General features: G+C 40.1%; 2 protein-coding genes across 2 annotated transcripts; one reads left to right on the top strand and one right to left on the bottom strand.

Moving 5' to 3' along the window:
- Positions 1 to 6,843, top strand: ggt5b (gamma-glutamyltransferase 5b). The gene is made up of 12 exons (XM_029445509.1): positions 1 to 305; positions 1,643 to 1,770; positions 1,855 to 1,950; positions 2,306 to 2,501; positions 3,136 to 3,296; positions 3,395 to 3,541; positions 3,633 to 3,763; positions 4,430 to 4,614; positions 4,687 to 4,787; positions 4,907 to 5,016; positions 5,100 to 5,210; positions 5,476 to 6,843. The coding sequence occupies exons 1-12, from the start codon at positions 127 to 129 to the stop codon at positions 5,620 to 5,622; spliced, it is 1,692 nt and encodes a 563-aa protein (XP_029301369.1). The 5' UTR covers positions 1 to 126; the 3' UTR covers positions 5,623 to 6,843.
- A 2,067-nt stretch (positions 6,844 to 8,910) lies between these two features.
- ggt1b (gamma-glutamyltransferase 1b) lies at positions 8,911 to 17,219 on the bottom strand. The gene is made up of 12 exons (XM_029444932.1): positions 17,047 to 17,219; positions 16,750 to 16,880; positions 16,531 to 16,620; positions 16,095 to 16,287; positions 15,800 to 15,960; positions 13,657 to 13,806; positions 11,825 to 11,961; positions 10,789 to 10,976; positions 10,554 to 10,681; positions 9,811 to 9,923; positions 9,570 to 9,683; positions 8,911 to 9,140 (listed from the first exon to the last, which is right to left on the bottom strand). Exons 1-12 carry the CDS (start codon positions 17,217 to 17,219, stop codon positions 8,994 to 8,996), a joined length of 1,725 nt encoding a protein of 574 aa, XP_029300792.1. The 3' UTR covers positions 8,911 to 8,993.
- Between the last annotated feature and the right edge of the window lie 4,756 nt (positions 17,220 to 21,975).

Genomic DNA, 21,975 nt, shown 5'->3' with positions numbered 1-21,975 from the left:
CCAGTTGATGGAGGGGAGGGGTAAACCCAGTTTAGGATTATAGGCAGTGTTCATTGAGTGTGTGCGCACTGAGCAGCAGCAGCAACAGTTTCCCTTCAACACAACGTTTGCTCCACAGAAAGTGTAATGGCTAAATACAGGCTTAAGCCCTGGCTGGTTTGCTGCTTCATCTTGGCTGGTTTACTTTGCGCCGTTGCTCTCGTCTGTCTGTTCTTCGTCTCACTGGTGGACAGAGACCGTCAAAGCGGCTGCTTCACGCGCGCGGCTGTGTCTGCGGACTCGCGACGTTGTTCCGAGATTGGCAGGTAAATCACGTTTTGTTCAATCGGAAGAAATCATGGCAGAACTTGTCTTAACACGATGTATAACTGTATCTAAAACCGTGAAACATTTTTAATGTGTTTGAAAGTTAATTAAATTGAGTGTTCTTAGATATATTCCCATCACATGTATCTTTATTCACAGATATGTCTTTAGTTATTCAGAACTCATGCATGCTCCCTGCCCCTGTGGCTGAGATAAAAAGCTGAACTGAGCAATGGGATAATCAGTTTAAGAGATTTAACAGGCTCTGTTTGAAGAATAGAGATAATGCCTGCAGAACTGTGTGCATACAGGCATCTGATTCTCCTCACCTCTTTATTTCCAAACTATCCTTTTGGATGTAATTGTAAGAGAACATCAGGTTTCCTAACCTACAAACTGATAGTAATCTTTCTAATATGGAGGGGATGCACTCTTTGATTTGTTCAGTGGTGAGCCACAATGTGAACTCCTTCAATCTGTCATCATAGAAAATCAAAATATGGAATAAAGGTGAGGTTCATTTTTAATCACTGCAATGTGCATGAAGCTCTTCCTGCTTTTGTATTCAGTGCCAGGTAGTTTTTTTTTCTGTCTATGTGTTCATTTCCCAATTCACAACCGAGACAATGAATGTTTATCTCATAAGGGAGATTCAAGGACATCCTTTTATTTCCTCTTGAACTATATCATTTGCATAACACGTTCTTCAAGATAGTTGTCAGTTACAGTAAAGAGTCTCTTTAATCTTTTTCCAAACTCACCGGATTCATTTAACATCTCAGGTTTGAAAAAAATACAAAACAAACACACAATACATACAAACTATCACTAAATTAGCACGCCTTTATACACAAATATACAACCTACATTTGGTTTTGTTTGTCTGTATTTATGTTTATGATGATCTACTGTATAAAAACATAAACAAGTATCATCCATTTGTTGTTCTGTCTCCACTGTTCACTTGAGACTCCTTTAATTAGATTATTAGTCTATCTTTCTCTCTGTTGAACCCTTCAAACTACGATGCCCTGAGTCGTCCTGACCCAAACAGAGACAAAACAGTTTTTTCCCATTGCTCAGTGAACACATAAAAGACCTATTCACAGCTTTTGGAGATGTTCAAGAAAGCAGCAACATAACCAGAAGTTTCGTGGTATGTTGCCTCATCAAGCATACAGCAGCATTACATGGTTTAAACTTGCCTCTTGGCTGCAATCTGATATTTGGTGCTCTGAAAACTTAACACCCCAGGTCTCCAGTGAATCAATTATTAAAAACGTGTGCACATGTGTATGTGTATGTGGGTGAATCACACTGGGAAAATGTTTTACAGGAACATGCTCAAGCAAGGGGGGTCGGCAGTAGATGGCGCCATTGCAGCTCTTCTGTGCACGTCTGTGGTCAATCCTCAGAGTATGGGGATTGGAGGAGGATCTATATTTACCATAAGAAATAAAAAAGGTGGGTCTTCTCATTCATTTGTGTGACCTCAAATGATAAAGATTGATTGGGCCGATTTTTTTCTAATCGCTGATCTCTCCTCAGGCGAAGTTAAAGTCTACAACTTCAGAGAAACCGTCCCAAAGTCTTTCCGAAAAAACCTGTTAAAAGAATGTCGCACCACATTCGGATTCAGCCGAGGTAGGCAGAATTGTCCATCAGTGTAAAGTACCTTATAATATCCTCCCCATGCTTCCTCCTGTAGTCATTGCACATTTTAAGTGTTTCGGTCGCTTAAAATTGAAGTCACCACCTTAAAGAAAAGTCTCAGTGCAACGCTTATTGCTGAGGTTAGATGTTGTTGATTTTAGCATTAAACATTTTACATATGTATTTGTATTTGTTGACCTGAACAAATAATATCACCAGGAACACACGTTCTTGTTCTATTGCTCTTCTTTCTTTTCCACATAAAGTCAGTCCGCCTGACGTTTTCATCGTTGGTTTCCATCATTTGTTTCATGCAGCTGCACTGTTTCCCACCTGTACATTGTAGGCAGCCAGTGGATCGGTGTTCCCGGAGAGCTGCGGGGATACGAGGCAGTTCACAAAAAGTATGGGAAGCTGCCTTGGGCCAAGCTGTTTGAGCCAACAATTACACTGGCCAGGGAGGGCATGCCTGTGTCGGCGACTCTGGGAAAGCTTCTGAAGATCAACTTTGTAAAAGATCACGTGGAAAAATCATCTGTGTGGTACGACATCTCACTAACTGCTTATAGTGACTGAGAGCTTGTAAAGGTCTCCAAAAATGATAACTTTTAGCAAAATGATAACTGACGAAATAGCACTGAAGCCTTGTCTCATCTGGAGGTCACTGAGCAAAGGGCTCTTCTAGAAATCCCTTGTTTAACTCATGTCATGCTAGTTTTATACCCCTGGGTTAACAATTCACTGAGTCTTTCTAGATTTCTGGAGCCGGGTTTACTGACCCAGAGATAAAAGCAGTGCTCACCTTCTTTCAGAAATGTTGCTTTTCCCAAATGCAATATTTAAAAAGGGGTTAGCTGGGAGTTAAGTGTGGTGTGAAAAGCCTGAAAGAGAGTGTTTGCTTCTTGTCTGCCTCTGCAAAAGTGTGCGCACGGACGCAGAAACAAATTCCTGCAGAACATTTAATAATATTCATTGTTGAGTGTGCACAAAGAAGCATGTGATATATTATGAATTGCATGAGATGAATGTCACTCTTTGTTAACAAAGTAGCCCAGAGAAGTCACACATTACCTGAATGAAGATTTGCAGCATGAGCACCTCTAAGTGTAGTCTGTTTATACTTCCTGTGTTCTAATATGTTCTAATATGTGCTTTTACACCAATGTTTATTTCCAGTGAAGTTTTCTGCGACAAAAATAGAACCGTTTTGAGCACAGGAGACATCCTGAAGTTTCCTAAACTTGCAGAAACCATGGAAACAATTGCAGAGCAAGGGGCAGATGCTTTCTACACTGGCAAGATAGGACGTGACTTAATCCAAGACATAGAAGCTGCAGGTTGGTGCGGGGGGAGGAACTGGCATGTACTGTAAAAAAGAAATGAGGAAGATTAAAATTAAAATAAGCTGTTTGTATATCCTTCATGTTTCTCTTAGGTGGGACTTTAAACATGGAGGATCTGAAGTCCTTCCAGATGCGGGTGGTGGATGCGTTGACAGTTTCTGTGGGAAATACTCAGATGTACGTCCCTCCACCACCTACCGGGGGCTCCCTGCTTGCCTTCGTTCTCAAACTGATGCAAGGTATCATGTGTTGTGTGATGACTCTCGAAATATTGAAAGATTGTAGAGCTTAAAAGTTTCAAAGTTGGTTGTTGTTCTCTTTTTTCCACAGGGTTCCCTTTGACTCCAAACTCCCTGGATGGTGACCAGAAGATTCAGATGTACCATCACTATATAGAGGCAGCGAAATTTGCTAATGGACAAAAAAGGAGCATTAATGATCCTTTCTTTAATGACAATAAGGTTGGGATCTGAGATTGTCTTTCTCTTTTTCATTATTCTTAGCACAAAAGATATTAAAAAGTTCAAGTTCAAGCTGCTGAAGATATTTCCCTCAGGAGTTGACGGAGAACAAAACAGAGCTAAAAGGAGAGTGAATATTGGACTTACATGACCAAGTAGGCAGAAATACAACTCTAAATAAGTGTTATACCATGTCTGCTGGGCGTTATTAGTTTAGTTCATTACATTTATTTGTCAGGTACAAAAACACTCTCATATAATCAAATAATGTAATAATTAACCAATAGCTAATTTTCTTATGCAGTCCCTGGGCAGGAAAACACTAATATAACTAATATTACTTATAGACAATCAATAATATATGTTCAGTGACAAAATAAATCCATGAATACCGGTTTATTAAACAAAAAACGTTGGGTGCTCAAGTTAAACTTCAAAAATACACTTTCTTGAGGTTTAGATGAGAAGATTAATATAATGTTCATCTGCAAAAGGTATCAATCTTCTCATCTAACTCGGCAAGAAAATGTTGAACTGTTCCTTTAAGACACACAGTATAGCATGTAACTGCAAGACCTTGTGTGTCGAGTAGCTACATGCCACCCCAGCAGTACACAGGATTTGATTATATCCTTTCCCACTCTCATTACGATATTCTTCTTTCAGAGCTCAGCTCATTTGCTTGATCCCACCTTCATTAATTACACCAGGGACATGATTTCAAACCGCACCCATGAGAAGTCCTACTACTACAACGTCAAGCCCTCCCCTGATCACGTTGGGACGACACACGTGTCTGTCCTGGATGAAGATGGACTCGCTGTGTCTGCCACCAGCACCATAAACCAAATGTGAGCGGGAAGCCTCTATATGAAATTACAAATATGATATCAGAATGATCTGCTCAGTCGACTATGTTTCAGTTTTGTAGCTTTGGAGGGAGGCGTTTACTCTCCACGAACGGGCATCATCCTCAACAATGAGCTGTCCGACTTCTGTGGGAGAGCAGACACAGTGAGGCCAGGTAAAGCCACAGACATAACACATGGACTTTCAAGCCTCAGACTAAGTAATTACAGACATAACTTAATATAGTTAAGTAGTCTCTTTTCAGTCTGATATGGAGTGTAATTGTGGTCACAGGTGAACAGCCTCCGTCCTCAATGGCTCCGGTAATACTGGAGTCAAAGTCCGGAGGACTCCTAGTGATCGGTGGATCTGGGGGAAGCCTGATTACCTCAGCAGTGGCCTTGGTAACTCCAGTAAACTCTGTTTGCAGACTTGTTTTTCTGCATCCTCATTTGTTTGCTTACATGATTCTCTTTTATTCTTGCAGTCTATAATAAACCACCTGTGGCTGGGGATGAATCTGAAAGACGCTATTGCTGCGCCTATAGTGTTTGTTGATTCCGATAACAATGTGAATTTTGAGCCTGGTTTTAACGAGGTGAGATACGCATGTGCTCATCCTCACTGACCATAAATGACACTAAAATGCACTAGACTGTGACCGTCTATCTAATGAATAACATTTCTATTTATGTTAATGGTTTCTGACGGAGATAGCTGCAACATAATCCTACAAAAGTCGGCCTCGATTTACCCGTAATCAGTTTTGAAACCTGAAATGCGAAGGATAAGAGGTATTAATTTGTGTGTGTGTGTGTGTGTGTGTGTGTGTGTGTGTGTGTGTGTGTTTTGTGTCCCCTCAGTCTGTGAAAAAAGGCCTCATAGCTCTTGGACACAAACCTGGGACCTGGATATACTGGGTAAATGTAGTCAATGCTGTTGGAAAGGAGAACGGATGCATCACGGCCGTATCAGACAGCAGGAAGCTGGGCGAGTCCGCTGGATACTGACCACAGAGACCATGAAGAAGCACCAGCTTCCCTCTAAAATCGGACTCAACCATCAGCCTTTAAAGAACACTTCACCCCCAAAAAGACCATTTGTTTATCAATAACTTTCTTTTGTTTAATTCAATTTTGTTTTTCGCTCATGCCTTCAGGGTTTACAAATAATCCTAAAGCCTTACTGTTTAAACACTTCCACACAAACAGTCTCAAGTGTTTTAAATAGTGAGTGGAAAGACGTGAGTTTGGGAAGTAGTGAGTGGATTATACTGCACGAGTTGTGTGAGAGCTGGGAAACCAACGTTTGATATAGTTTTGCTGTTGTTACTTTTGACTTTAATGTTCGGCTTTTCCACTGCTGTGCTCACCAGAAATGTCAGTAATAATCCCTCCACGGCAAGTAGGCCACATCAGGTCATATTGAACCAGGAGGTCGGGTCTTAACTGTTACAGAGCGACTTCTTTTCCCAAACTGTTCTTTCTTGACATTTTGAACAAATCTTACATCAATGTCCACTTATAAGTCATTTTTCTAGAGCTTTCAATTGCATCTCACAGTCTTCATCACCAAAGGGAGTTTGCTCTGTTGTCAAGACAATTGAAATTTCTATAAAAGTTAATAAGTGGATCATGTAAGTTTAGTTTATACGTAACATTCACCCCCATAGTTGGCCAAATTAAATTGAGGAACCATGGGGACTGTTTAAAAACGATTCTATTGTCTGAGTTTCTTTTTAACGATGTTGCCTTATTCCCAGAACTCAGCAATTGACTTGGTGTGTATGATGAACAGAAACTAGATCCAAGTTGTGATTAACCAGATTTATCCTTTGAGCTAATCGAACTTCTCAATGTATATGTCACACACACACACACACACACACACACACACACACGCACACACACCCTGATGTCCTACCACTTTGTTATTCTGTGAAAGAATTGTTTATTGAGCCATGTAAACCTTTGGAAGTGACCTCCTGACTTACTGGGACCTTAAAGATTTTACTGCATGTGATACAACACTATTCAGGTCCCTCAGCATATTGTGATCTTTGTTTAAAAATTAAGCAAATGCTGTAGAATTGAACAATTTGATTTACAGTTGTTGTATTTTTTACTCTGTGTTTTAATATGTCAAAATGTTTTGTAAAATAATGACACATTTTTGCTACTACTAACTGTGAATATCTGTGTTTTCAAAATAAAACATTAAATCCAAACAAAGACGAGTGAGTGATCGCTAAATCTTCACCACATGTGCTTTTAAACCACGAACCCTGAACATTGCTTGAGCTCACACTTGCATACAAACTTCAGCTATTTAAACATTTATTCTCTGTTGTTAGTATAGTATGATCAGCAATAATCTGCTTCGTGTTTTCCTGTTTGCACTTTTGCTGTGAGACAAAGGAAGCAGTGATGAGATACATTTCAGTAGAGAGACTTATGAATTAGTGATGATTTTCTAAGTGGATTCTGCTGCGTTTTCCTTTGAGGCACTAGATGTGAGTTGTGAGAACATGCAAATTTTAGTCTGCGTGAAGCACCGCTGTCTTTGTTGTATGACAAGTAAGTTAATGTGGATAAATTGTGACTTCATAGCTTCATGTTATGACCCTGTTTGTGTGAATGTCATTTAAAGCATTATTTTACACTATGCCGAAAATGTCTTTCACTCAAAGCATTTAAAGCAGTTAAATAATCCGGTGATGACACTTTCAGTCACAAAGTGCCGCGATGAAGCAGATCTGATCAATATTTGGTTATTTGATGTTATTAGATGCATTATGTGGGTGTTCTTTAATATTTAGTATCTTTCATAATGTCATGCAAGGCAGTGGGACGACTTAAGGCCACGTAGACTTTGATACACTCGTTTCTTTCAATGCCTAAAGGGTAAAGTAAAGTGTCTGAGTTGCATAACTCTGAGTTCATTATAACTATGTGGAAGTCCGATTGTGCTTAATTGGGCCTTAAAGGGAAATTGTAATGTGACTTGTTCATTTCTACATTCATCATCTCGTTGAAAAGAATTAAACCACACTAATGCAGACAACAGGCTGAGGTGCAGAGCATGTCATTTCGATGAACCTGATTACAATCTGGCTGTGGACATTTGTTGTATGTCGTGTGTGTGTGTGTCCCCCCCCCCCCAATCTAAAATAGTTTAAAATAGAGTAAGCGCTTGTGTGGGAAAACTCCTTTAGTCTTGGTAACGATTACTTTATGTACTCTGTGGTTAGGTGTCTGTCAAACCACACAGTCACTTAATTAGATTATCATTGGAAAGATTAAAGACCCAAAATAATTGTTTACAGTAGGTTTGTTTTTAATAATCACAGTATGTTCATTTCAAGTGTTTATTTTGAAGGAAAACAAAACAACATCTACAATATCTACTCCATTAATTTGATAAAAACAATTAAAAACATTAATTCTAGAAATGACCAAATAAATGATCCATTCACTTATTCCAGTTGTTTTTAAATAAATATATGTTGTGAATGTTAAACCACTTTGTGTTACAACAGTTTTTTATCACAGATAAACCAGACATATGTAGCAAAAAGTTCATAAAAGCAGCATCATTTTACACATTTCAGTACTTATGTAAAACATTTACATTCCAGCCGAGAAAAGAAGAGCCCTGAATACCAGCGGTGACGGTGTGAGCAGCAACAGCTGTAATATTGTTACGGGGTCATTACAGGCCATTGCACTCTGGGTTGTGGGAAGTTACTGTAAGTTATTAGGACTGTTTGTCCCTGAGGTGTTATAGTCCTTTATTTTAAAAACAGCTTATGTCTGCTCTGTCTCTGTTAGCTGTCGCCTCATATGAGCCGTCCTGGTGAAATATGTGGACGTTTTAAATGACGAAACATTGATCATTTGAGGTCTCTCTGTTCGTTTTGGTTGATTTTCTCCCGTGGATAGTTCAATCGTTAGTAATTACTGTACACGTCACCTAACACATCTTTAATGGACAACAACAACAGGAAACAGATTTACGCTGCTAATGATTTACAAAATTGCTTCATAAATAGGTAAGTGTTGGACACATTTATGGTGTGAACAAACCACTGATGATGGTAAAGCTTTAAAATAACATCCAGTGTCTTGAGCATTTCCTAATAACACAATGTGGCACATAAACGCATTAGACATGGACTCAATATTCAGAGTTAATTTCAGACATAACGAGCAAAAAGTCAACGTTTAGTCATCGGAGTTATTCTAATTTATTGAGAGAACAATTAGTGCCGACAATGTTTCCCTGGTTTCTTATTAGGTCTCTAATCTCTCAGCTCGTACCACTGGTGTCAAGGTTCACACAGCTACAGGCTCTCTGCATAATCAGAGGTGTGTTTATGACCTCAGTAGCCTGCGGCGTACGCCCACTTGCGAGGATCTGACTGAGCGTGGAGTCCGTCATCATGGCGAACCACCGCCTGCACCACAGCTCCTGTTGAATTGAGATACTCTGTCTCGTGGTTCTTTAATGCCAAACCGTCCAGGACGTTCTGCAAACAGGAGCATATATAGAAGACACAGACTCCGTGCAAACCAGGGAACATTGAATCAGTGTGTCATGCTGTTAATGTACAACTGATTAAATTATTTTACATCTCAGTGAAAAGATCAAATCAACAGTTTCTATATTGTATTGATTATCCTCAATGGTATATTTAAAAGATATTATATTATGATGTGCAACTTGTATGGCAACCATATATAAGATGATAAGACTTTTACCACCACAGTGGTGCAGAAATATCTTTCTCCATTCTACACATCCCTGAAGGTGAATATAATGAACCGGCTGCTGGGTGCCGGTCATGACTGAGGTATAAGGGCTCAGTGTTAGCTGGGCTTTAGGGCGAAGGATGGTCTCCCTACACACCACAACACCACCAAACACACCAGTATTGTTGGCTGTTTGTGACACTCACTTTGTCAAAGTTGGGCTCTGCTACAGTGGCGTTGGGACTCAGCTGGTTGTGGAGCCTTGGATCCGACACGGCTTTATGAAGATCGAAGTCGAAGAACAGTGCGTTCAGAATCACCTAGAAAACAGCAAACATTTCAGACAATTGTAATTTAACAGCCAAGGATTATAGATTAAACCTAATTAATGTAACTACTTTAAATGGTTTTAACAGCTGTACAAACGTCTGACTGCAGACGTCTTACCTGAGCGATAGAAGTTGTTATTTTTGTTCCTCCTGAGCCTCCGACCACCATCTTAACTTTGTTGTTTTTGTCAAAGAGGATGGTCGGACACATGGAAGACATCGGCCTTTTTCCTTTTAACAGAAATGAACGGTAGTTTAAGTTACCAAATTAAACAGGTATATGTTCTTTTGTGATGTTTTATTGTTCAATCATTGGATTAAAGTAGATTTAACACACTATAGCTGTTTAGTGTTTGTCGATACATAGAGACCTATTTACACAAGAGTATTTTATGTGTGTGTGTATGTTGTTGTATGTTACTGGGATCCTCTGTGCACAAGCTGCTTGTCACTAAATGCTCCTTTGTTCGGATTAAAGTTGTTGAATTAGAATTGTGAGTTCTGCTTTATGACATTAAAGTGTCTTTTTCTGATGATCAGTGTCAAAAAATCCACATAAATCTTCTTGGATTCATTGTTTAAAACAAAAAAAAACATAAAACCTTCCAAATGGGGCTGAAGACGTTTGATCCACTCGTTATATTTAGTATTAATGTACAAAATAAATATTATTCAAAAGCCAAAAACATAATGCAGAGTGTCAAGAAGGACGGGTTGACCTCTGTGTGACCTTTAATCTGCCTACTGTACAACAGCCAATCTATGTATATTACAATGTTACTGGTTTTGAGAACTCGTATGTGTGTGTGTGTGTGTGTGTGTGTGTGTGTGTGTGTGTGTGTGTGTGTGTTTTAATCTGACCTGGCCTGATAAAGTTGTTGGGTGAAGGAGGCACTCCGAAGCTGTTTGTGATGAGCGGAGAGCTGAAGTCGTCCATCTCGTTGTTGAGAAGTATCCCTGTTGATCTTGACATGACTTTGGAGCCCAAACTGCAGGAAAACAATAACGGTTAAAATATCAGGGGAGTCGGAACAAGACGGATGAACTAACATTGGTAAAAAAAAAACATTTGTAAAGGTAATTTAGGTTGTCATACAACCGGTTGATGGTGCTGGTGGCGGCCACGGCGCTTCCATCTTCTGCCACTACGGAGAGGTGTGCGGTCCCGTGGTTGTCAGGCAGGTAAAACTCCGGCTCGTAGTAGTTCATGTGATGTGTGGTTTCATCTGTGATCTTGTCACGGAGGTCATCTGCATAGGAACTTGAGGTCATATTCCGGATGAGCTTTGGAAGAGAAAGAGGGACATGAAAATAATTCATATGCCAAATATTTAAGGGAAAGTTTTTGTTTAGTGTTTTTAATTAAGTATTGATTTATGTTCAGGGAAATATGAGTATTGTTCCTACTGATCCAGCACAGGCAACGTCTTGCATGCTTTTAATTATGTCTCAATTCACTCATGTCTACGGGATAAAGTAGCAGAGATTCACTGATTTCTCCAAAGATGACCTGCTCCAGCTACCACTACATGGTATAATTTAGATATTATATATATATTTACTAATTTTACTATGAGGGGAAACCTCTTTAATAATAATGAAAACATAGCTCTTCAATTATAATTAAATTCTTCTTCAATAATAAGAAAATGCGTATAAAAAGAGGTTTACAGAATAAAGTCAACAGGGACTTTTTTAACATTTTACTGAAAACACAATCTTTCCCGGACCTAAAGATTATCTCAACACACACCTCCTGTGATCTAACCTCTCACCTTGCTGTGATGTCACGGCGTACTCCATGTACACTGTGACATCACAGTATCATTTCTGACACACACCTAAAACAGGCTTGACACTTTTAACCAGAGGCAGCAGCAAAACACTACTGTTGTTGAACTTCTGTGTTTTGTTCGTACAATATTTATTTAACTATGTGTAACATTAAAGAACGTCTGACTTTGCCCCCCCCCCCCCACTGTGGTAACACACTGCCACCCCATTAAAACATGTTAAATGAATGCTAACAAGTATTTACTGGAGGAGCTGCTGCTGCTTCTGTGTAGGTGTCACAGAAACAGTGTGGTACCCACAGAAACTTTAACTGTTTTAAGCAGAGACCACGATCTTACGTCTGTGATGTTGAGGAACTTTGGATCCCCAAGTAAGGTCCTCTTTGCATAAGCGAAACGAAAAGCCTCCACGATGCGATGGTAGGTTAGGATCTTTTTCTCAGTGCTTGACACACTTTCTGAGGTGAAGTTGTACCCTGTAGAAAATATAACAATCATCCGTAACTTGATTTAAACTTCATTCAGATGGATGTTAGGTAGGAAGGAGACAGCTACAATGGACTGTTCCTGTTCCTGTGTTTTTATCTAGTCTAAAAGCTGCTGTGACCAGACCGTGGGTATTAGCCTGAGCTGACAGCTGCAAGGGGAAACAGAAGGGGAAGCTGAGGAAACCCAAGAGTCTTGGTTTGATGGGTTTCAGCTGTCAGGCAGAGGCAGGAGTCACGGTAAATCAGCAGGATGAAAGTTTTTTGGGAAGTCACTGAAATGTGCCCGTGAAGCCTCTGTCACTCGACTGTGTCCAATTAGAGGTAAATTGGTAAGATTAGTGTTAGCGTGCGAGGCAGGGGGCCGCAGTGTGTGGGCAGCCGGTCAGAGGAAAGGAAAGGTTCAGAGAGATTAATTACTGTAGACGGGAGGACGTCTAATCCTCAGAGACACTGTTCTGAAGAAGCAGAGACAGTGTCTTCAACATGGACAGTTTGGGATTTCTCAACCAACACAGCAGGAACGTTAAATCAGGCAGATCACGATGTACACAGACGTGACATGTGAGGGAAATGATGATTGACCGAGTTAGCGGTGATTTCATTAGCAACAATGATCATAAACTTTCAGGTTTGAAGACAAAGAGCGCAATTATCTTTGTAACTTAATAACTTCAATCAAACAAAAGCCCTTCTGTCAGGGTCACAGCGTCTTTCCCTCAGGTGTTTTAACTTCATTCTCTAAATTGGAGGAAGTAATAAGATATTGTTTCAGTAGCTTATTGGTTTGTGTCATTTCGAGGCGCCATCTGTTTGTGTTGCAGCATCAACAATCCAAGTCCTCACACCTGAACAACTAAACAGCAACGAAAAGAGCCGTTTGTCAGTGTCTTCCTCAATCATTACAAAAGCGATGAGGCGATATGAGGTTATTGAGCTTTCTATGGTAAAAGGAACAGTTCAACATTTTGGGAAACACACTTATTCCCTTTTTTGAGAATAATCTATACAAAACATCCAAGTGTATAAAACCACAGTTTTATGGTCACATGCTGTTTTTCCCTTAGCCACGAGATCTAACATGTTAATTAGTAAGCTTTACAGTTTTAAGATTAATTTAAGATGTTAGTAAGCTTTACAGTTGCTTTTTCAGTCAAAAAGAAAAAGAGATATGATGTTTCCCTTGTTTCTAGTCTTCATGCTAAGCTAGTTTATCAGGCAGGACCTTCACACTGAGCGTACAGACACGTAAGAGGCAATCTTGTCATCCAACTCATTGGAAAATGTTATTGTAATATGTACTTTAGCCAACAAAACTACAGCATTAGAGTTACATGTTTGCGTTGCGTAAATCAACCTAATGCATTGCATCTTAATGACGGGTCAGCATGAATGTCTGCACCACATTTCTGCTGCTAGATGAAAAGGCCTGGGGTCAGGTGGTTTTTTTTACATCCTAAAAGATACTTGTTACTGTCAAACATCATGTGATTTATGACATGTGCATGCTCAAGATACCCTTAGGTAACTTTCAGTCAAACGTTTTTATTTTAAGAGTACATTTACTGTTCAGTAGATCAACATGCTGCTTACATTGGAGACTGAGAGAGTGACTGGCAAAGTGAAGGCATCTCACATTAAAGCACTCCCACTCAGGATGTTTTTGGACAAAGCATCAAGGCTTACCATTCAAGATGTTTAATATCAGCGAGAGCACAGGGCCGCTAGCGGGAGCATTGGGAACAGCCATGTTGTACTCTCCCACATTCACCCTTAAAGGGTTCTCATCCAAGACAGGCACATAATCCTTCAGATCCTCCATTGTGATGATGCCGCCTAAACACGGATTGACAACAGTGAATTCACACTTGGACAGAACTGAAAAACACAAATCATCCTTAAGATGGAAATTAGCTGTGCAGAGAGAGGTGCATGTTAGTATATTTTATTGCATCTCCCTCTTGAGTAAATTACTTTCGATAAGTGATATCAGTGATAGTGATAACAGACTTGGCAATAATGATGATAATGTCCTTGTGTGTGAGATTAATTTGCGTCGTTGGTAACTTCCTATTGCTACTATATATAAAAGCAGCTTTTCTATAAACAATATTCTATATATATATATATATATATACAGTATATCTCAAAAGTGAGTACACCCTTTAGATTTTTGCAAATATTCTGTTATATCCTTTCAGGGGATAACATTATCCTACTGAAACTTTGATATAACTTAAAGTAGTCAGTGTGCTGCTTGAATAACAGTATAGATTTATTGTCCTTTGAAAATTACTCAGTACACAGCTGTTAATGTCTAAACAGCTGGCAACAAAAGTGAGTACACCCCATAGTGAACATGTCCTAATTGTGCCCAATGATGTTGTTTTCCCGCCCTGGTGTCATGTGACTCGTTAGTGTTACAAGGATTCAGGTGTAAATGATAAGCAGGGCTGTTAAATTTGGTGTTTTGGGCACAATTCTCTCTGAATGCTGGACAACATGGCACCTCATGGCAAGGAACTCTCTGAGCGGCTGAAAAAAAGGATTATTGCGCTTCACAAAGATGGCCTTGGCTATAAGAAGATTGCCAACACCATGAAAATGAGTTGCAGCACAGTGGCTAAGATCATACAGCGGTTTTCCAGGACAGGTTCCACTCGGAACAGGCCTCGCCAGGGTCGACCAAAGAAGTTGAGTCCACGTGCTCAGCGTCATATCCAGAGGTTGGTTTCCAAAAATAGACGTGCGAGTGCTTCCAGCATTGCTGCAGAGGTTGCAGAAGTGGGATGTCAGCCTGTCAGTGCCCAGACCATACGCCGCACACTGCATCAAATCGGTTTGTATGGCCGTCGCCCCAGACAGAAGCCCCTTCTGAAACCGATGCATAAGAAAGCCCGCAAACAGTTTGCTGAAGACAATGAATCCAAGAACATGAGTTACTGGAACCATGTCCTGTGGTCTGATGAGACCAAAATAAACCTGTTTGGGTCAGATGGTGTCCGGCGTGTGTGGCGGCACCCTGGTGAGGAGTACCAAGACAAATGTGTTTTGCCTACAGTCAAGCATGGTGGTGGCAGCATCATGGTCTGGGGCTGCATGAGTGCTGCCGGCACTGGGGAGCTGCATTTCATTGAGGGACACATGAATTCCAATATATACTGTGACATCCTGCAGCAGAGCATGATCCCCTCTCTTCGGAAACTGGGCCGTAGGGCAGTTTTCCAACATGATAATGACCCTAAACACACCTCCAAGATGACAACGGCCTTGCTGAAGAAGCTGAAGGTTAAGGTGATGGACTGGCCAAGTATGTCTCCAGACCTAAACCCAATTGAGCACATGTGGGGCATCCTCAAGAGGAAGGTGGAGGAGTGCAAGGTGTCCAACATCCGTGCGCTCCGTGATGTCGTCGTGGAGGAGTGGAAGAAGATTCCAGAAGCAACCTGTGCAGCTCTGGTGAATTCCATGCCCAGGAGGGTTAAAGCAGTGCTAGATAACAATGGTGGTCACACAAAATATTGACACTTTGGGCATAATTTAGACATGTTCACTATGGGGTGTACTCACTTTTGTTGCCAGCTGTTTAGACATTAACAGCTGTGTACTGAGTAATTTTCAAAGGACAATAAATCTATACTGTTATTCAAGCAGCACACTGACTACTTTAAGTTATATCAAAGTTTCAGTAGGATAATGTTATCCCCTGAAAGGATATAACAGAATATTTGCAAAAATCTAAAGGGTGTACTCACTTTTGAGATATACTGTATATATATATATATATATATATCCATATGCTCATCCTCGTTCAACAGTAAAACATTACCTGCTGCCTGAATGTCTGTCACCAGGTTCTGAGCCAGTTCTCCTTGGTAGAAAGCATCAGGACCCTCTTCTGCTATTTTCCTATAGGATTCTGCAAGCTTGGTAAATGTGATGATGTTATTTTCTTTTAGGACGTCGCCATTTTCCCCACAAAACACTTCACTGAAATGAAGGAAAACATAATTTAAGATGTTAATAAAAACATGCTTTAAATGACCAGTGTGAAGGATTTAGTGGCATGTAGCGGTGAGGTGATCAGACACTGAGTTTATACTCCTTAGGTCGATGCCTCTCACCATAGGGCTTGGTCCTTGATGATGGTTTTCTTGTGGCTGGACAGAGCAGAGGCAAGTGCCCTTCCCAAAGGAAAACCTTTTTCTGCAAGATCAATGCTCGGCTGGAACAAGTCCTTCCAAGGCAGCTTGCCGTGTCGTCGATGTGCCATTTCATAACCTCGAATCTCCCCCGGTACAGCAATTGACAACCCTCCTAATAACCATGGAAGGCAAGGAAACAAAGACATTATCGCCACATAAGTTATTCAGACATTATTTTAGGGCACTGGTACAGATACTAAGACCAAAACCTTTGTTGTTTTTATTCCTGTGCTGAGAGCATTCACAGAATATACACTATCTCTGTTGTCCTTCATGATCACAAGGTCTTTCGTGAATGTTAACTGCAGCTTCCGTCAGCTCATTTCCATGTCTGATAGCGCTGGTTAAACATTACCTTTCTGGGATAAATCTGTACTGTTCCCAAACATGTTCTCTGTTGCGTTACGCGGAGCCGTCTCTCTGGCATCAATGGTCTCAACCATCCCTGTGTACAGGTTACAAATCAGGAAATGCATTTAAGATCCAGATGATCAGGAAGTTGTACGAGTTTGTTGTGTCAGTGGGAAAGGAAACAACAGAAGACTTTGTGGTGGTTACGGATATAAAGGTGTACCAGTTGTGGCATTGTAGATGGTGAAGAACAGTCCTCCTCCGATGCCCATACTGTGAGCGTTCATAAGTCCAACACACAGTAAAGCAGCTATAGAGGCATCTACTGCAGACCCCCCTTTCATCAGTATATCTCTGCGGTAATTAAAACACATGGAGGGAAGGGGTGGAGGATTAGTTTTTACACTCAAGAGCTTAAGTGTTGGCAGAGAATGAAACAGGTTCACAGAGATTTGCATGGGGATGGCTGTATGTGAGAGCAATTGTCATGCCGTAGGATGTTTAGTGTGCAAGCTCTCACCTGCCGACCTCTGAACACGGCCCAGCATCTGCCGCCACAGCCGCCTTTAAGTAAACCTGTTCGTTTGGTTGCTTCCTTCTCCCGACACCAAAGAAAACACCTACGAATGTGGCGACCGATGCCAACAGCAGCAACGCCAGTGACACAATTATTGTCGTCTTTACCATTTTCATAGCGCAGGAACAGTAAATGCTTTATTTAATTCCTGTCAAGCACAAAATAGCAAAAAAAAAACAAAGCAAACCTGAATTACACATCAAATAATGATAATATTGCATCATCAGCAATTTAAATTCTGATTCATGTAGCAAAACCCAAACACCTGCTTATTACCCAGGAGTTGCCTCAGTGTATTCTGTTACAGCATGTGCCAACAGGTGAATAATTTTAAATGTAAGTAAGTAAGTATCGACAATGGTCAACTACAATGGTGAGTCAGGGACTTTGGCTCACACGCAGTCACGGCTCGCTGCTCGTCTTCACTACTGCGAAAGAGAATGACACCTGAAACGAAGGTGGAGCTATTGAGCCTCAAAGCCAACTTTCTTTGAAAATGTACCTAATTTATTTTAGTTTTTTGGCTACATTACCCACAATGCAACTCCACATACAGTTAAACGCCAAAATCACACCATAATTGATAATATTTAGCTTTTTCTGCGGCTGGGGGGCGTTTCCATTCATTTCTGCCATTACATGTGGCACAATAATATACTGCAGATGTGAACCAAAAACTGTATCCTTCATTTTTTGTAAGATAGATCAAGACGTCAGAGAGAGTCACCTTTAAACAAATGTACAAATCCATGTAGCTGTAGTCAAATAGAAAGCATGAACATAATAGTTCTAGTATACGTCTTAACGTTTGGAGAGGCTGTGCTCGTCAATACACCTATAAGTTGTTGTGTTAAAGTAAAGTTGTCTGAATCATTGAACAGTTTTGAGATGATCTGACAAATAAAAAATAAAAAGCCAAGAGTATTTTACTGTGGCTTGAAGAAAAAAAAAACACTTGCTCAAAACCGTAAAGCCTACTGTCATTCAGATGCTTTGGTCTGTCAAATGAAAGCAACCAAGTTATGTAACAGGCAAGTGAATTGATTTAGTTTCACATCTCAGCAGACAAACCACAAAATGTTCCCCTGCCATCACGTCTCTAAGAACAAAGTTAACATGTTAATCCTGTAGATTTGCATTCAACATTGTTCCACCTGAATGATTCAAGATAAACATGTAAAACTATTTATCTTACCTTGACGTCTCTCGGGCCCTCTGCGACAGGCTGCTTACTGTGTGCGTTTGCTACGATCTGCAGCTGTTGATAGGTAAAAGGCTTACTGTGGTTCTCAATATGTAACTCTCACAAAGTCATTAAACTTTAACCCACACTACCATAAAATATCTCTCTTTTGTTACCAAGGGGATAAAAAAATGCAGACAGACACCGTAGAAACAACTTGATATGACTTTTAAGTTATCGCTCAAATAATTAATCCGTGGTCAATCTTCACATGACTTAACTAAAACTCCATAAAGCTATTGCAGGACCGTAAACTGAGAGGAGAACAATTCACTGGGTGTATAGATCTCTGCCTGCAGTGGTACTTATCTGCGACAAAGATTAACTAACAGTAGTTTGCTGGTGGTTCATTTCAAATAGATGACATATGACTCTAGGTAGTCAACACAAGTAGGGACCTGTTTCACAGCTCTGATGCAACGCAGCTATAGAATAAATATTGTTTTATTGCATGACTGCTCACAAAACCTTTGATATTTAAGTTTTTAAATAAAGTGCCTCCTCACCAGGAAAATGATGAGGCTTTCAGGGCTGCGAGGGAGAAGATCACATCTGCCAAGAGGGGAGGAAAGAACACTAAGAACAAACTGCAGGGGGGGGGGGAGAAGCAGTATGAAGGGGTGCAGAGCTGAGAGAGAAGGGTCAGTTAAATAAGCAGCCAAGGCCAATAGGTGGAGGAACAGAGACAGAGCAGAGGACTTTTTCAACTTTGACACGGGAACCCCAGGAACACCCATCCCAGGTTATCCCAGAAAACATATTCCCACCAATAAAAGTCCCCTTTGAATTGACCCTGTAAAGTTGTGCCTGAGCTCCTAAACTGTGAAGCTGTGAAGCTCCAACAATAAAATAGTCCGTGGAGAAAATTTAAAAAACAACAATGTTTAAAAATCTAATTTGTTTAAGCTCCAGATGGCCTGAAGGCAATCAATGAGGTGCATATATGCAATTTGAGATTAAGCCCTGATATCCAGCCTTGAATTTGATTCCCAATCAATTAGTCATGTTTAAGTTATGAGGCTAAGTAATGAAGCAATAGATCGGCCACGACATATTCTACTATAGCAAAATCTTTCCACCTCCAAAATCTGCCATTACTTGTGTATTATCGTGCAGTTTTATCTTTTAATATACAAAATATAACTGGTAACAGCGCCATCTAAGGAGTGTCCATGAATGGACTGTATTGGTTTGCACATTTACAGCTGTGAATACACCAACACTCAATGTTTGTGTTTTCACAGCTGTAGCCCATCAGCTGTACTAAATATCCAAAATTATAGTTACTTACTTGGAACAGAAACTCGGTGAAGGGCACGGTATGTAGGAGAACATTGCACTTATCTGGTCATCTACAAGCTGTCACAACATGTCTAAACATCCTGGAAACTATTTCAGTTTAAGTTGAAGGCCCGTTTTTAGGACTACTATCTTCTATTTCACAAGACTGACTCATTTCACTTCATAGATTTTGTTTCACACACCATACTATATGTTATTCAGCATTGTTTGCAGTACAATAGTTTCTGTTTGTAGGAGCACATTTAGTTAACTTCTGTACTGTCACACTTCAGTGTGTCTTTGGAGAAATGTCTTTGGTCTATTCCTTTGTGTTACCAGCTGCTGCTGGAGGGACATCTTGTCAGGCCGGAGCAAACGATGCACCTCCTCAAGAAGAGCTCTTAAATACAGGAAGTATCCAATCAGAATGTACCAAGTCATGTAGTTGTCTTTGTGTAAAAATGGTCTGATCAACAATTATACATGTTCCACTTCGTCTTTACTTTGGATGGTCAGTTCATTCTTTTCAGTTCTATAACATTTATGTCAATTTAGTGTAGCCTTTAGACTTAAGTTCCTGTTATGTTATGTCTAGTTGACATCTTTAGTGGGTCCAGAACTTTGTTACATATTTATAAATCAGATCTTTGAGAGGATACGCCGTCCCAATATTTTTTTGTGGTGCTAAACATCAGTTCATAAAGTTGGAGCGTTGATTACCCAAAAGTAGCACACATACCACACCACACTTTTTAACCCAAAATACAGATAGTTAATTGGTACAAATCTTGCTGTATAAAGAATGCTCTATTTTCCTTAGACTTTGGTAAAATGGGAATCTTCTACCAGCTCAAATCCCGTGTAAAAATCCAGGAGATCAACGACCTTGAGAATGAGGTGGGCAGGGAAATCCTGAAATCCAGGCAGAGCCAGTGAGAGCCATCAGACTTTAGTGTCAGCAGGATGGGGATGCACCAGGTGCTGCTGGACGGCTATATTACTCTCTTCTCCGGTAACAGAGTTTTCTACAGTTTCTATGGCTTTGTATTTAGGCTGTGAGGTGATACAATTTATGACACTTAATCCCACTGGGGTTGTTTGGTGATTTAGGAGCTTATACCCACTGTTAAAATGACACAGGGCTGACAGTGGATCAGGTTTTGAAAGCCCCTGCTCGAACTCTCTGTACTCACTGAGAGACACTGATTCACCCCAGGCCTTTAGTTGGTCAACGAGATGCATCTCTGTCAATGACAGAGATGCAGTTTAGAGCTTGAAGAAAGGTAATGATACAACGATGGCGTCTCACTGTGTAAATTGTCTCACTTTAGCTCCCCTGATGTCTAGTTCCTGTGCCTGGAGCAAATTCTCAATCTTTTTCCCAATTTCTGATCAAGCCGATGAAGGTCCAGTGGAATGGTAAATTGACTGCATTTATGTAACAATGTTGTAGTCTTTGCAACCATGTATTCAGATTATGGTGGGTATTTGAGGGGGGATGATGAAGGATCTGCCATCCCCCCGCTCCTTCCCAGCAGCAGAGAAAGTGCAGCAGCAGAGCGCTTGTTTAGTCTTTAGTCTACCTGACCTTTTATCTAAATGAGGTTTTGCAAGTTAGATTCAATGGCCTGCAATGACCACGGCTCTGAAATATCAGTAGCCAACTGAGCTGTGATAAATCACGCTGTCCGTGATGCTGAAACAGCAGCCGGATTTGTAATAGTTCTGTCAGTATCTATAATATTCTTTAAACTAAAACAATACAGAACCAAAAGAGTCATTAATAGGGCGATTCACTAGTCGCGCGTGAACGAAACATCCCCCCCTGTTAAAAATGAACGCCTGTACACCACTGCACCTGTAAGAAGTCCACTACTGGAATTACTGAATGAAATGAAACTGAAATTATTTGATTTAGAAGTCAAATGACATGTTTGCCCTTGAGAACATTTTTGAAATTGAAATCTAAATGTATGTTTCACATTTTAATATTAATGATAAATAAATAAAACATTTTTGACTGCAAAAGGTTTGACTGAATGTGATTTCACTGCAACTTTAAAACAATTAACATTTATATATTTAACATTAAAAACGAATTCTTATTAATATTATTATTATTATTATTATTATTATTATTATTATTATTATTATTATTATTATTATTATTATTATTAACAATGGTGGCCTGGCAAAGTTAAACCAGTGGACGCAGCTGCTAGTTTTTTATTTTTTTTTATTTATCACTAATCCATTTCCCTTAAATTATTAAAGCCTCTCTGCTACTCAAATTTACAGGTCATGTTTTTCAGAATTGATACAATTGGTCAGCCAGAAGGTCCATCTGT

The sequence above is a fragment of the Cottoperca gobio genome, chromosome 12, assembly GCF_900634415.1.
Source record: "Cottoperca gobio chromosome 12, fCotGob3.1, whole genome shotgun sequence".
Classification (NCBI taxonomy): Eukaryota; Metazoa; Chordata; class Actinopteri; order Perciformes; family Bovichtidae; genus Cottoperca; species Cottoperca gobio.
This window is presented reverse-complemented; position numbering and strand designations above follow the sequence as displayed.